A 17026-nucleotide genomic window follows, 5' to 3' on the forward strand; every position below is an offset into this window, starting at 1 on the left:
TGCTTGGACTTATTGTCTAACTTATCACAGCAGGATTTATAAACCACATAGAAGGAGGTGTTACTCTAAAGTTCAGCCTAATTTTATTGTTTTTTATGTTTTCATTTAATAAAATATGAGTATCTTTTCTTTCAAAAGGTTAAAGGTTAGTGGGCACGCTTTTTGTTTTGCTGTTGGCTCAGTGTTCATATTTGTGCACCAAAGATTTACCATTTACAAAGCCAAATCGCATATGCAGCTTTGTCAATCTGTCCACAAAGTATGTCCGTATTTTTATGTATGTTTATCCAGAGAGTAAACATACTGATGTTTTCTTTGTTTTTTTCATTCTTCCCATTTTATGCGAATGAAACAGCCGTATTATTTTTTAAATTTTATTTTAATTATAAGTGTATTAAACTGATATAAATATTTAAGTGTACGTATGTTGAGAATTCTTAGTTTCTACGAGCAAGACAAAGTTTGAAATGAGAGATTTATTGTATTTATTTATTCTATTTATTGTATGTTGTTTAGCTTTACGGTATTACTCATCACATATGCCATCGCATCAGGGTGATCGCTATTTTTCATTTGACACAGTGCTTAATGTTATAAATTAAACCTATTGTAGCAATATAATCTGCCAGCTCAACTCTAATCTATCATCTTGGAAAACTGAGAGAGAGAGCAAGAGCCTATAAAACAAGATTGTTCTGTTTTTAAGCTAAAAATTGTGTTTAAAACAATGAGATTTACTATAAAGTAAAGTTTATGTAGCCATACATTTAGCAACCACTAAGGTAAACAAACCCTGCTTCTCTGCAGTCATACAATGAGCATTTCTCATAAGCAAGGCAAAAAAAATCAGAGAAAAAATTTGGGTCAAATTTGATTTTAATGCAACACGTACAATCTCATTATTCAGAATTACAGTTTCCCTGTTTTGAGAGCTCACAGACAACACTGTAATTGTTTAGCACCATTGCTAAAGAGAGTGTATCGAATATTTACTGGTGTTCTCTCTGCAAACAGTGTACAGTCACAATTTTACAAGATATTCTGGAGATGGCAATATATTTGGCAAGCAATGGTCCATTTTACTTTGTTGTTTTTCTGAAATGCTTGCTCAGATAATAACTAATGTCTTCAATTTCTTCTTGTCTTAATTTTTTTTACAGGGCAGCTGGAATCATTATCACACTCACTTTATCAGAAAATAAAGTACCAAAATGTACCTTTAATGGTCAAAAGTATTCTCGACGGGGTGGTACCCTCAAAAGTACTGTAGCTTTACCCTTAACTGTGCACTTGGTACCTTATAAAGATCTTACAGCGATACAACACAGGTATTTGTGAGATAGAAAAGCTGTTGAGGGTATCATACACCTGACAATCCTTTGTACCCTTTATAGTATGGTTATGTATTTCATTTCCTCAAAGTGCATGTGTGTGTTTGTTGTTATTCAGCATAAGAAAGCAAGAGCTTTTAATAACCTGAGCCACCAGTACTGCACCTTTTCTCCAAGTTTGCATTAACCTGAACTAATTCTGAGTTCAAACCCAACCTACCTTCCTTAGTGAGTACAAAGCACTTAAACACAGAATGCACCATGTAAACTGAAGAACTCTTGAATAAAATATAACAAAACAGGACAATAAATTACATAAAGTTTCAGTGACAAAAAACTGAGATGAAACCAAGATGCTGTTTTTGCAGAACCACGCACTTCTGGGTAAAAGGGTATCATTCAGTGCCATCACCAAGATATGACCTGACTTAATTTCTGATGTTTCAGAAGCAAAGACTGCACATATTGGTGTCTTTTAGAGATGACACTAGAGAATTATGCTTGTGTTTTATAATCCTTAACAATTCTTTATTGGCTTTTCTGTACCTGCAAATGTTATTATGAAAGCTAGGGGGCATCCTACACAGTTTATAGAGTAATTTTCAGATGGATGGCAAATCTGTGTGTTAAAAAGTGGTCTGATATGATGATGAACCTTCCTCTGAGCTGCTCTGCAGTAGTGGCTGACTCTCTCCGTAGCTCGTCGCCCTCTTATTCCTCTGGTTACGCTTCCACTTCCTTCTTGCGATAACAAGCAGCACACCAAAAACTGCAGCAATCAAAGCACCGAGGATCCCGGCCCCCAGGAGCCACTGCCAGATCTGTTGGGCTTGCTGAAGGTAGGGAGTCAGAATCTCCTGCATAAACCTCTGGCCTGTGGCGACACAGATGGAATGAGATGATGTGGGTGTAAAACTAAAATGATAATATGAACAATCTGGAGGAGTCGTGCACTAACCAGGGTCCAACAGGTAGGCGTACTCGTAACCGAGAGCCTTGTTGGACAGGAAGTAATCTCCGTTTCTGTAGAGAGGCAAGAAGGGCACCATGTAGTAACCATCATTGTGGCCAATGGGGGCATTGGCTCGAGGGTAGCTGGTTCGAGGAGGCTGGTGGGTTCTGAGCCAGCGTTCAAAAATGCTGTAAAAAAAAAAAAAAAGAAATGAAAAAGGAATATGACGAATTGGTACATAAATGTGATCGAATGGCAAAACATCCTCATTCTTTTTTAGTTTTCTATTATCAATTTGCTTTTGTTGTGTTTCCATTTTGTCTATCTTCCACTTACTACCTTTTTTAAAATCATCTCCTGCATTTCCTTTCATTTCAATATGCGATTGTGATCATTCTGTTGTAATAAAATGAGCATTTGCCCTCATGTTATCAATATACTTTTGTGCACATGTGCATGTGTTACCTGTCAATGAAAGCATGGTGCAGCAGGAATATGGGGTCGTTAGCTGAACCCTGGACAGAAGACATGGAACCATTCATGAAGACATGTAGGGAGTTGTGCATCGTGCTCTGCCCTGGCACTGACATGCCTGTCTCTGGACTGGCAAAACCTGCATAAGACGAGAGACAAACCAACCCAAAAAATGTGTATGACGAGAGGAAAATGGTTTACAAGGATAATTACATGAGTTGCAAGGAAGAATGCAAGGAAATAGAGGACAGGCTCAAGCATGCTTTCAGTGCATATAAAAGATCTGCAAAGTTAAAAAGCATAAAGTCGACACCCAGTTGCTACACCGAGCAAAATATCTTTTTTGTTATCTAGATTTTGTTGCGTATCTGCTTTACCACATGCAAATTTACATGATACTTGCAATGTGCCTGTTCTGGCACTTCTCAAACAAACAAGGTAAACCTGTTTTGCTATTTTTGACCAATAAGTCGAGCAATCAGATTTAGCTGACCCGTTTCAGAAGTGGGGAGTTAAAGCAACAGAACCGAAAACAGAGCATTTCAAACTCCAGAGAGTGAGTATTGAATGACAAATACAATTGTTTCTTTAAACCACTGAAGTAAATAATATGTACTTTTAGACAACAGTGCATTCCTGTACAAATGTATCATACGAACAAAGACATTTCATACTACCTGCTGATGCAGATCCTATTTTTCTTTCAAATTAAGGGTGTCTGAGTGGTTACAGACTTTTTCTACAGTATATTAATATGGCAAAGACACCTTTAAACTTAAATTTAGGAAGAGCACACATCTGACACATCCCACTCCCATCATCTGTCTGTAAAACCACTAACCCTTGTTCTTATTGTCCATGCCCCAACTTCCATCCCCCAACTTTCCTGTCTCTAACTTCTTTCTTACAGCTGGACATCAAACCGATAAGCTCCTTCTCCCACAATGATACACATGATGCATTCATTTAACAATTGTTTACTTTGGCTTTCTTCTTGATGTGGTACTTGCTCTTGACATAAGAGTCAGATTTGGTACTTGAGCAGGTGAGAAGCTGACAGAACACTATCTACCTTCTAGGACATTTCTGAAGCTCATGTCAGCAAATCGGTCCATTTGTCCCGTTTCATACTCAGGAAGGCCCACGGCAAAATCCACATCAGTTGACGTGGGGAGTCGTGGCACCCGATTCTGATCATGGTTGCCGGGGTTACGCAACAGTGGACCCTCTGTGGTACCATTACACAATACCTCTCGGTTATTGTACTCCTCCGACTGAGTACAAATGACCTGAGCACACAAAGACACAAATATGCACATTTTAATGTTCGAAGTACTCCATTATGGCTTAAGTTAAATAACTCTGAGATCATAAATGATAGATTTTACCTAACATCCCCTGAACAGGCTGGTTGATGTACAGGTGATGTTATTAAAAATTACTTTATATTCATTTCTTTGGATTTATGATAAACAAAAAAAAAACCAAAAAAAAAAAAAAACCCCAAAAGACAGCATTGAAAATAAATAAATGAATAAATAAATGAATAAAAGAAACCAAAAACAGTTCAGTCTCTCATAATTAAGTGAGAAATATTTTATCTTAGTGCAGAAGAGTGTGAGTGAGGCCGTTTTTCTTACCTTCCATGATGAGAAGACAGAAGCAGGGCTGATGAGGTTGGGATTGAGGGAGTTGCGTCCACCCATCAGAGCATCAGTGCACACATCACAGGACTGGGCATTACGCCAGTCCCAGTATGGGATAGTGAAGTTAAAATCTCCTGTCAGCTTTCTTATCTCGTTCTCCCAGTGAAGCAGGAAGACTCTGTGCCAGGGGAGAAATGCTGCTGATTCATGAGCAAAGTCTATGTCTCTCCACACATTCCCTGGCCCCCCCAGGAAGGTGTCTCTGGACACATAGTAGTGTATCCAGACAAACAGGTCATAAGTGTTGATGTCAGAGAACATGGGGTTCTCACCATTTTCACCCATCTCTGCTCTTGTTCCCGTGCTAATGACGTAGTCTCGGCTGATGGTGTTTTTAGCAAGGTTGAGGTAGGAAATAAACTTCTGTTGCTCAGCAGCTGACATGGTGAGGAGGTTTCTGCGAACAGATTCTCTGTACTCGCCACAGTTTGGACCCCAGTAACCAAACCTGCATTCACCGCAGTTAAACCCTCCATAATTTCCAGCACAACGACATGTCCGGTTGAAGAATGCCAGTGGCCAGCGTTCTCTGTCATCGATCCCATTGTGCGGGTACTGTGGCCCATTGGGCTCATCTGACACCAACACCTCAGTGCAGAATCCACGACCTGACAGGGCCCCACAGGGTGATCCATCTCCTTCCCAAACTGGACAGCACTCTTTGGTTCGCAGTCCCTCTGAGTTGGCACATGGGCGAGGAAACTGGCATGAGCAAGTCCAAATCAGCTGCAGCAAAATGATAGATGCATATAGGCTCCTCATGGTGGAGAGTCAAAGCCACTCCGGTCTTAATCACTGTGAGGATGTAAACTCCTGTTGCAAAGATGGAGAACCTGCTGCCTTCACAGATTTCACAGCTGGTAAGGTTAGAGGTAACAGAAGAGGCACAGATCAGCAAATTCACTGCCAAACTGGGGTTCCTGGGTGTGCAAGCAGAGAAACAAAAGATTACACCTTTAACAAAAATGGATCAAACTGTGGTTTCTATTGTCAAAATGAAATAAAACAAAAACTAAAAAAACAAAACTAAATGACTTCTAATCCAATCTTTTAGTGTTTATTTATTTTAAGTTGCTGCTTCTCTAACCTCCCATCTAACCAGCTACCAATCCTCCATCCACCCCCTCTGGACCCTGCCAACAGTCTTCTGTTCTCTCCTCTTAGTGAGCCGTTTCGGGGGCTGTCCTATGAAAAGAAATGTGTGATCTCACGCACGCAGTCACTCACACACATACAAGCATGCATTAATATGAGCGTCACATGCTCAGGATAATACTCCTGATTACTATTTCACTTTGTCTCAAGACCAGCTGACCTGTGATCCCTGTTGCCACAGGCAGTTATGTGGATTTTTGTGGTTGAGTGTGCACAATGTTCCCATCCTCTAAGCCCCAGCCCTCTTGACAAAGTCTGGCCAGGAATTTACGCATGATCAAATGTGAATCTGCTAATGGAAAAGAAGAAAAAATACGAGGAGAGGATGATAAGGTGGAAAATGGACAATACTCAGTGTATAAATCAGAATTAGGGGTTCACCTGAATCTGCCTGAAATCACATTATTTAATTAGCATACTAATGTCATCACGTCTCTTTCAGTAAATCTTTGAACACCTCTTGTGTCTCTGATGTCAGATGATCTGCATTTTTAACTCACTTATGTTAAGTAACACCATTCCTACAAAACTGGTGACAACAGACTAGCAATCCTAGGTTGAAAATGATCAACATCCTCCATAATGGTTAGGTGGTTCAGGTCTTACAGTGATGTCTGGGAACACCAGTCTCCATCAAGCATTTGCAAATTGGGAATGTTTGTCAAAACAAAACCATGAGGAACATTTTTATTGTTTAAAACTATTTGACATGCGATGTGCATGAAGCAATCCACCATAATATTGTGACTGGATACCAAATAATGAGTTGGTCATCCTAATGTTGCTAAATAAAACTGACCAGTCAGGGTGGGGACCCTCCGGGCACCCTGGGTTGTAGGGAGTTTTGGTGAATTGGAATTTGAAAGCAGAGTAATTAATTCTGCTTTTAATTATTTTAATATAATTCATGATTTTATTGTGATTTCGCGATTTGTATTTTCTTTTGTGCTTCTTTTCTGAAATGCTTTTAGTGTTTCATGTAAAGCACTTTGAATTGTCCTGAACATGAAAGGTGCTATACAAATAAACTCGCCTTGCCTTGCTCTCCACAGTTGATATCAGATCGCATCATATTGATAATGCTGTTGCGTTGTGTGGAGTGTAACTGGTCTGCAGAAATGTTTAGGATGTTTGGAAGTGTCACATTAAGATCCATGTAAATATCAGTTTTGGGATTTTTCAGCAGAACATTGTAGATAAACAAAATGTTCTGTCTTCATCACTCATAATGGTCTCTGTCTTCTGGGTGCTTGCAGTACGTTTGCTCCTGAGAGTTGCTGAATCCAGGCCATTATGAGGTTAAATACTCAAAATGTCTCCTGTTACATAATTGGCTGGATTTCTTGAAACTGAGGGTTTAGAATGAAATATTGTTTTTGAGCACAGTTAATGCTTCAGAAAACATTAAGCGCAGATGCTTTCAGACATTCACAAGTTAAAATCACAAAACCAAATGGAGGTCACACTACTTTAATTTGAACTGACTTAAAAGTCAGCCGGATGATGTTTAGAAAGTTGAACTTTTTCACGTTTCCTTAACAATTAGGTCAATTAATTTTTGCTTTCCTTTTGGTCTCCCATCCCCCTGACAGACAGGCACACACACTTCAAGGTGAACAGATAGTGAAACTCTTACCTGTGTGTTCACTTGAACAATAAATTGGGTTGGACTGAGCTCACCAGGGGTCATAGTTAACTGTTTCTGCTGAGGATTTGGGGTCCAAAAGAGTCGCTAAGAACCTTTTATGACTAAGTGGTAGCAATAGCCATCTTTTATAGAGTGGCTTGCTGGGGCAACAGCATCTCAGCTACAGACAGAAAAAGGCTGAACAAGACAGCTACAAGACAGCTCTGTGCTCCTTAGACACAATGGCGATAATAAGAGATGGCCAAGCTGTTATCTATGATGGACAATGCTCTCCACCCTTTGCATACTACAGTGACATCATTGAGTAACAGACTCCTTCATCCATGATGTCTGGAGATGAGGCACCACAGGTCATGCATACCTGCAGCTGTCAGACTGTAAAATCAACACCGTTCTCAGCAGTTAATGTTGTATCACTTTCCACCCGTGTGTATATACAGTTGTGCTCATGTGTATTCATACCCTTTCATTAAAGAAAAGGCTGAATTTACAACAGCCACTCAAATAACTGGAGACCTAAAAAAGGAACAATAACTAAAAATTAGCAAAAATATAATTTAGTAATATGAGAGAATGTTTTTTCATCTAATTGAGTTGAAGAAAGAAAAAACAAACAAACAAATTGGTCCTGGACAAATTAGAGCACTTTTCTGTTAAACAGTGGGACAAAATACCTGTCAACAGGTGCAAAAGTCTGACTGAGAGGAACAGAAAACACCTGACTGTAGCGGAAACATTAAAGGATTGTTCAATGAAATACTAGTTTATGATTGATGTAATATGTAATAAATTATCTTATTTGTTTTCTTTTTAAAAAATATTTCTATTGAACCAGAATTAGAAAATGTAATGTAATGCAATGATTACATTTTTTTTTATTTATTATTACTTAAGTCAATTTCATCTTATTTTACAGGCAGCTGTTTTTTTCCCTTCTTTAATGAAAGGGTATGAATAAATTTGAGCACAAATGTACCTGTGTGCACTATTAGGTGTTCGTATCCATCATGGCAGTATCGAACGCTCCTTATTATTACCACTGTTGCCATTACTGTTATTGTTCGTTGTTAATATGTATATGTTGTACAACATTTTAGTTAATACTGTATTATAATCTAATATTACCGCATACTGATGCTCAGTGTTACTTATTTTTATAGCATGTGCACACCTGGACTTATTTATACTCTCTTTTTTAAACTTGTTATATTTTTCACTTTTTAACCTTTGGCCTTTTACTTAATATTAGTAGAATATTTCAAGTGTGTGACTAATAAATCACTATCTACAATGTTATATATCTTCAGACAAGCATTTCTAAGAATGATAAGCAGTCATTCATCCAGTGAAAAGCATAAAATAAAGTTTTATGACAAAACAAGCACTTTAATGGTGTTTTCTTTTGTGGTACAGAATAAAAATTTAGGCTTTGGCGACAAACATTTGCAAAATGTCTTGCAACACAAAGGATACAGAGAAGATGAGCACAAATGTAGCCGAAATCAATATTTTGACATATATATATATATATATATGAGTATGTGGAAACTTGTAGGAGGAGAAACTAAGAGAGATTTCCTTCCACATTGCTTCTCTTCTGGTCTTCTAGTCCAGCACCTTCGAGCTCAAGGCAGAAAGTCATCTGCACAAACTTCAACATCACAAGCCGGTCACATGCTGCCGTTGCCAGGCACGGGATGCAGCTTATCGTGCTGCAGGAATGCAGTGGAGCACATAGGAATGACCGTCACAGGATAAACCCACCCTCGAGGCTCTTGAGAGAGGAGAGCCAGACACACACTATAGGTGTGTGTTTGAGAGAGAGAGATTTTTCTTTGAACTTAGGAAGAATTTCACCTTATGTAAGCCTGTAACGGTACAGCCGTTCAGGCTGGTCAGTCCAGAATATTTCAGCAGACACATGGCATCATGTAAAGGTTTCTAACAGAAACCCAGCTTTCAGTCTCAGTCAGACACCAGAGGGCAGTGTGGGCTGTTTATTCAGCATAAAATGTAGACAAATTGAACTTTGTCTCTAAGATCATCTGAAAATTTACCTTCGAAATTATGAAAATCTTCAAGAACATATTAGAGGGTATCGATCTTGAAAACAAATCTAACAGAATGATCATTTGCGACTATGATCATTTGTCAAGTGGAGCCACTTCACAGTCATAGGACAAGTGTTGGAAGCAGATATGTGTTGATCTAACTTTAGTTGTCTGTGCCTGTATGCAAGTTTAGGAATGTTTTCTGGGGGGTATTAAAATGGTCTTTATAGTGGATAGTAAGTACATACACTTAAAGACTTCATAAATAAAGTTTTGAGAGACTTTGAGACTTTCCACTTTCTGCCATTGTTATATATCTCTACTCCTCTAGCCTACATTTCACAGGAAAAAGCTTTCTATTCCTAGATATACATTTGAAATATTTAGTTTCTAGTAAGTTTTAAGACACAATCACACAGTGAACAACTCAACGTTTAAGAATAAATGTGCAGTTTTCAAACATTGTGGTAGTGCTGATTGTTAAACAAAGGGTCTTTATTTACTTCATTACATCTTTTTCTGCTAATAATTGTGTTTATGCTGGAGTTAAGCTGTGGTAGAACTAAACTATTTTTCACTGTAAGAGTCCAAGTGCTTCTTCAGCTACTGAATATGCTGACACAGTTATTTGGAGTGTGCTTGTGTACGTGCATGTCTGCATGCAATCAAAGAGCCGATTAGAGGGTATCACCTCCTGACTTCTGTAGCTATAGTACAGCAGAAACAATTCAGTTCAGTGTAAAAATGAACAGGAAAAACTTATAAATATCAGCAGTTATGTCCAGATACTTTTTTCTTTAACTACCATAACTTTTGGATTGCAGATACGACACAATTAGACTTGCAGGATTTAATAATAACATTTTTTACAAAAAGCAAATAACTAAATTATCTAAAAATAAAATTGGTTTCTCCTACTTGCATGAAGTTTTGTAAATGTAATTGTTCAATTTCTGCAGGATAAAACTTACGCATTGCTGCAGATCTCCCATTCTATGCACTGTGCCTGATCTCTGCGTGTTCTAGTAGTCAGAGACGACATGACAGCTTGTCGACCTGTGCTGACACTTTACATTGACGCTGAGGCTGCTTTTTATTTGCATGCAGTCAAGCTCTGGAGAAGCTTGTTGCAAATTTGAGGACAACACTCTTCAACTATTTTAAATATGCACTTGAGTGCTGAAAAGTATGAAAAACAAACACAGCGAATGTTTATATGTTGAACAGAACACTGTCCCAGTGGGCTCCTCTTATAAGGGAAAATTCATATGATTTTTTGCTTTTTTTTCCTTTTGACTGGCAATCACATTATCATCTATGTTCCATAAATCAGGTGAAACATTTTTTCCCAGTTTATTTTGAGTCATGCCGTATAACTTTAAGGTAGGTGGAAATATCCGTCCACACAAAAATGTCAAAATTTTACAAGACAACTTATTTAAATGGGACCTAGCGACAATGTTTTAACCAACTGCAATGATGCAATAATCCATCTGCAATGATAAGATTAGATACTTGTTAGAAATATGCATATTATAACGTTGTCTTGTTCTGATTAAACAAATGAGCATCATTAAAACCCAGCAGAGGCAGAAGTTAGTCGAGAGCGAATGTTTCATAACTGACACCCTCATTTCTCTTTTGGCATTATGGTGTTGTGGTTTCCTCCTCTATTTGTCCTACTTAGAGTGAAAATATCACAGAAAAGTGACAATCCTGTAAATCAGCTATGTGTCTATGGCAACCGTAGGTATCCAATGTTATTTGAAATGCCATTGAATAATTGATTTTCCGACTGTGACACTGACTCTCTTGTTCTCAGGATTTGCGTGGGAGTGATGTAAAACCAGAATTTTATCCTATGGATGTTACATGTGTGTGATGTCCCCACTGATCAGTGATTTTTCAAATATACACAGATAGAGTAAAGGGATGTGTTACAGCTGTAGCAGTTATTGTCATCTCATTTTGCCTCAAGCAGGGGGACTCATTGCCATTTTGCTGATCTCCCATGCAGCCCACAAACTCTGCTTAAGAGCATCAGTGTCAGATTATGCTCATACGCTATGGTAACGGGATGATTTCCATCAGTCTTATCATTCAATTTGGGGCATTCAGTCCAAATTTGCATCAGTCCAGTTTTAAGCGCCTCACTCAGTCATAAATGAGTGAAATCTGTGAGTGTGTGTGTATGAAGTAAACGTTGCTTTTATTTGTTAACTGCTTGTTGACTTTCCATTTCACCACAATGACAAAGGGTTGCCATGGAAATAGGATTTCCAGTCACTCCAGGTCTATTTAAGATAGCAATGAGAGAACGTGATATAACAGCATGAGGAGAAAAATCGCTTGTGTTTAAGTTTGTTTGAACTGTGAATGTCTGTGGGAGATAAAACAAATGTTTAAAAGTGTATTTCATTTTTCTGTGAGGAAAATACTCTGACAGTTTATCAGACACTTCTCATACCAGGTAAAGGATTTATAAGGTCTCATCTAACCTCAAGCATGCTGTTCATTTAGGCTTAAAGCTTGGGCATATGAACAAATGAGGGATTATGTTACATCCAAATTAAAAGGCTGGGACCTCCAGTGTCTGCATTTCAAGACCAAATGTGTTAGGAAAAAAAAGAGCTTAATCTGCAGCACATCTGTTATGTGGTTATCTCTTTCCCATAATCCACTGCGGGCAGTCAATTTTTAAAGTGGTACATTCAATTGATCACTAACTGCGCTGTCATATCTGTGGTCATATGGTCATCGGTCTCCGCGACACACAAGAGATAATCTGAAACAATGAAACAAGAACACACTGGAAAGTTCAACCAGAAACTAGAAATGTCAGTAGGAGGTTCTTTCCTCTAACTTTAAAAACTTATTTATATTATGATTTCATGATGCAAAATTAATATTGGTATGTTTTTCTTTTAAAATCCTTTTAGTTTTTAACATAGTTATCATATAATCCATGGACACGTCTGCTGATCATAAATATCTCTCAGCTCGTTGTGGAAGACTTGGTGTCCCCCTGTAAGAAGTGAAAGACCTGGCTTGGGACAGGAAAGTGAAGGAATTGCTACTCAGACTGGTGCTTCTGTGACCCAGGAGCAGCTCAGTAGAAGAAAATGGATAGATGTGTGGAAAGATGGATGGATTCCTCTCCAGCAGTTTATTTCCCAGAGACTTTGATGCTCCCAAATTGTACATCTGATTTCTAGCAGCCCATTGGCTACAGTGAAATGTCATTTTTCTACCATTTTGCTGACAGCTGGCTGTCACTGTAATGTAGTCACATGACACACTGTAATGATTGTTGCTATTGCTGCATTTGTAAAATGTTGTGTGTCCTATTGTCTTTCTCTCTGGGATTGTTCTTTACATTCTTGCTGCTGTGGCATGTCAATGTCCCCACTGTGGATCAATAAGATCTTATCTTTATGTGGAGACTTAAACATTTTGAAAAAACATGATCTTTATTGTTGAAATTAAATCATAAATGGGTTGAATTTGTATGAAACACATTTGTTCAACACTCAGAACATTTTTCCATAAAAAGATACATTAATTTTTTTACTCATTTTTACAGTTTTATAACACAGCCTGAATACTGCTGGAAACAATAAATCTGCAATAAATTTGGGATTGACACCCCAAGAGTCATCAGAGGCCATGTGGGATTCAATTACTCTAACGCTTTGGGATGTAGACTGGGAAAACCAGGGACGTTGCAGAATGTAACAAAATCAAAGGTCAAAAAAGACAGGAACATTTACAACATAATGTAGCATTAAAAAGAGTGTTTTTGTTGGTATCTAATTACTTTACTAAAATAACAATTATATTTTTATTTTCTTCTTGATGTGGGCACAAATATAAGGCAGATGTTGTGCCATTACTTTTACAATTGTGTCTCTGAATGGAGAAACAACTCTGCTTGTGAATGGGGGACTCTGATCTCCAAAATTGCAGCTCTGGCTTTATTTTTTTAAAGTGATGATAGAGCACCATTTTGGACAAACCAAATAATAAAGACATTTTACATGTACATAGTTTTGAGTTGCGGCGTAGTCATTGCTGCATCAGAAGCAAGTGGATCCATTTATAGATGAAAACATGTTTATATCAGGAAGAAGTCACTGTCTACACACAACTTTGCTTTTAATTTGAAATCATTGGTATGCCCCTATTATACAGCTAGATGTCAGTAATTTTTCCACTCTGTAAACCATCAACTTTCCATAAACAAGTTATGAAGGCTCAGTTCTGCTTCACAAACAAAGCATGATTAAGCTGTTGTGTGGGACCTAAAATATTGGTTTCCAGCAAAAACCAGGTGACTGACAGTTGCCAGCAGCACTCATAACATTTTTTTTTATCTGACAGCATGTAAATAAGTGAAACTGTAATCTGGTCATAAAAAGAAGCTCAACTTTGACATCAATGAGTTCTGTGGGCTATAGAGAGGCGCTGTTGCTGTGGGTGAAATATTTTGGTTCACTATGTGTGGTTCTCTGGCTGGACTGTCGATAAGAGCCAATATGTTTATCTGGTGGACCAAAAGAAAATAAAAAAAAAACCCAAAACAAAACACCAGCTTGAAAGTCTGCAACCATTTGAGTTTGGCATTTGGAGAAAGAGCTGAATGCTTGGCACATTCAGGTCAATAACCCAACTATCCACTTGTGTATGAAGTAAAATCTGTTTACACATCCAACAAGTAAACTTATACTTGCCATTTATCTTAGTTTGTATGCATGGAACAAGCTCAGAAACATAATGCCAAAAATACAGATCACAGTTAGTAAGCCACATCCAGCCTTCTGATGTGTGTATGAGAAGCAGTGTGTGAATATGAACAGCTGTGTATGTGTGAGCAATGAGCATGTATACGTGTATGCTCTTTTAATGGTCGACTAATCCCAAATGCATTTGACTGACAAATTAATCCAAGCCTTGTCATAGCCAAGCTCTAAAACCCCTTTCTATCCCATACCCATCTCCTCCCAAGCTTCACTCTATCAGTATGTATCTCCAGATGGTATCTTGGAGGTGCGATGTGATAGAGAGAGGGAGAGTCAGACCACGCACACAGAGAGAGAGGTGGGTGACCTGTGACGCGGCGGAGCCTCTCCATTGGAGCGCGGGAAAGGAAAGACAGTGAGAGAGAGATAGAGAGAGAGAGAGAGAGAGAGAGAGAGAGAGAGAGGAAGGGAGAGAGAGGGAGGAGAGGGTGATCATTTGTTGCCATAGTGAAAAAGTAGATTAACCACCGCGAGCATGATGCCGTGATGCACGCGTGTGAGAGATGCTGCACTTCAGGAGCATTCACCCCTGCAAGCAAAGGTATGCAACTCCACTTTGTCGACCGGAAAAGCCTCAAAGCATGAGGTGGAGAAAAACAAAACAAAACATAAAACATGCGTTTAATTGTCCGTTCAAAGCAGGGATGCATCCCAATTTTACATAGCCGACATTTAGCCTCCTAACAAAAAGTTCTCTTGATAGCCTTAGCCAGAAAAATACTTGGTAAACTTAAGAGTTGCTATAAATGTACAAATCTCTCTCTTTTTAAATGTCCTCAGCTGCATTTTTCACGTTCTTTTTCTTGAAATAGCAATTTCAAAGAGGTAGATAGAAAGATATCTTTAGATAAGAACGCCTGCTTTGTTTTAAATATTTGATTTTATTAATTTATTTTAAGGTGTGTCTCGTTGGTCTTGCTTTTGATGCACTCTATAAGCTGTATAGGTTAATGGCTCTTTTACTCCTGTGGCCACTGTGAAACTTGAAACGCTATCGATCTCCTCCGCTGATCGTTATCCAACCCATAGTGTCACCTGCTGTTCGCTTGATCAGTAAGTAGAAAGAGATACACAAAGTTCACCTTCGTTTTACATATAAGACTGTTAGTCATAGAAAGGCTATGACTTGTAGGCTACTAATCCCATTTATGACCCTTTTGAAAATGAGAAAATTGGCGGCTACAGAGACAGAGAGGGACGGATGCGAGAGAAAATGGAATAAAATGTAAGTGAAAGCTTCACAGACGACTCAAGACATAACCTATGAAACAATTTACTGGAAGCACAAATAGCTGTGAGTCTTGGTTTTTGTAGTTTGTCCTATTTTTTCGTAAGGAGGGTAGGAAGGCACGGCAAATAGTAATAGTAATAGATAAAAGATAATGCAAATTGGGTGGGTAATATTAGTACAACACTGTCTATACTGTAACGAGCAAGGGATGAAAAAGGCGGTAAAAAGGAGGTAAAATGGAAAAAAAGGTGGAAAAGAGGAGAGGATTGTTGATACATTTGTGAAAATGGAGAGCTGCAGAGGGGGTAGAAAAAGGGGGAGATGGGGGCGTGCGGGAAATGAGATGAGGGCAGATGTGTTGAGGAGGAGATGAGGAGCAGAGAGGTGGGATGACGGAGAGAGGTGTTTGGAGAGAGGCTCAGGTGTGCGTGACTGGAAAACGGAGGAAGCTCTGAAGGCGCACAGCAAACAGTGGCAGCTTTGGGGCTGTTTGACATTGGACTATCGACAGTCTCTTTGCTCTGTGCCATTAACATGCATCCTGATCAAGCCTGACTCTGCAAGTGATTTCAGAGGAACATGTAGGTTCCCACGAGGTAAGATTTGATGGTGCTTTTGGAGGTAGGTTAATATACATAGAATAAAAGACAATTGCAATTGATTCACTAAAGATGTATTGTTCTGTATCCTGCTTAGAGTAATTTTGTTGCGCTTTTTCATACAATATTCCTAAAGGTACCTACTTATTTGCGGTACCATTTGCGCTAGTTATCACTTGTATCTAAAGGTAAAAATCCCGTTTAACCTAGTTAGAAAAAACATCGTGCTACACTGATGTATAGTAGATACAATCATTCATATAAGACTAAGGAAGGTTAGAAACCCGCTTTTGATCGGTGCATACTGCAGTCCTGTTTATTTCAGACAGTGTCTCTGTCATGTTTTGCACCACTCACTCATAATAACTCGCAAAAAAATCGTGTGTGTGTGTGTTTGATTCGGTGCAAATGATGGACTCTTATCTGCTTTTGCGGTTGACGGATGCAGTGATGCGCCAGTCTTTCTCCTTGGAGAGAGAGAGAGAGAGAGAGAGAGAGAGAGAGAGAGAGGCAGTTTGACCAGACGCTCTCCGTCAGTGATTAATGATGGTCTCGCAAAACGTCACTTTAGTCCATTAATTAAACTTAAAATAGATATTTTACGAAATGGATATAGAAACTAGATTGATACAAAATGGTTTCTGGGTCCCCATGGTATAGGACTAACAGGAGAGGTCACAAGTCGTCGCGAAAACAATGCAGTACAAGTGATTTAAGGTCAGAATTTGATTGGGGGGGGCGGAGTTACGCGTCACACCGTGTCAGATGTCTTTGCAGCAGGTATGTAGCTATTGTGTCGACAATCCCTGGTGACAAAGCTGAAATGTTTAACTGTTAGGATACTGACAGTCCTCTGTAGGGAGCATATCCCATAAAGACATACACTACATGGATATTTGATTTATTAGTCAAATTCAAACGGGGCATTCATGCCTTATTTGGAAAACTGTGTTGTGGCTATTAAGTGAAATGGGTCAGTTGTGTCACAACTTAAATAAATGCACAAAGAAAAAAAAAAATCAAGGTAAATGTGACTTCTGGTCTGTTGTCCAATCACCAGAAACATCTCTGCACTCAGAT

At 38.7% G+C, this 17026-nt stretch overlaps 1 protein-coding gene across 1 annotated transcript; it reads right to left on the reverse strand.

Annotated features, from left to right (window-relative positions):
• Positions 1–1957: 1957 nt before the first annotated feature.
• Positions 1958–5225, reverse strand: tyr (tyrosinase; the record flags this gene model as incomplete). The annotated part of the gene is made up of 5 exons (XM_079245936.1): positions 1958–2205; positions 2290–2471; positions 2749–2896; positions 3830–4046; positions 4398–5225. 5 exons carry the CDS (start codon positions 5223–5225, stop codon positions 1958–1960), a joined length of 1623 nt encoding a protein of 540 aa, XP_079102062.1.
• Positions 5226–17026: the final 11801 nt, after the last annotated feature.

This window comes from Telmatherina bonti (assembly GCF_933228915.1).
Source record: "Telmatherina bonti genome assembly, chromosome: 9".
NCBI classification, from domain to species: domain Eukaryota; kingdom Metazoa; phylum Chordata; class Actinopteri; order Atheriniformes; family Telmatherinidae; genus Telmatherina; species Telmatherina bonti.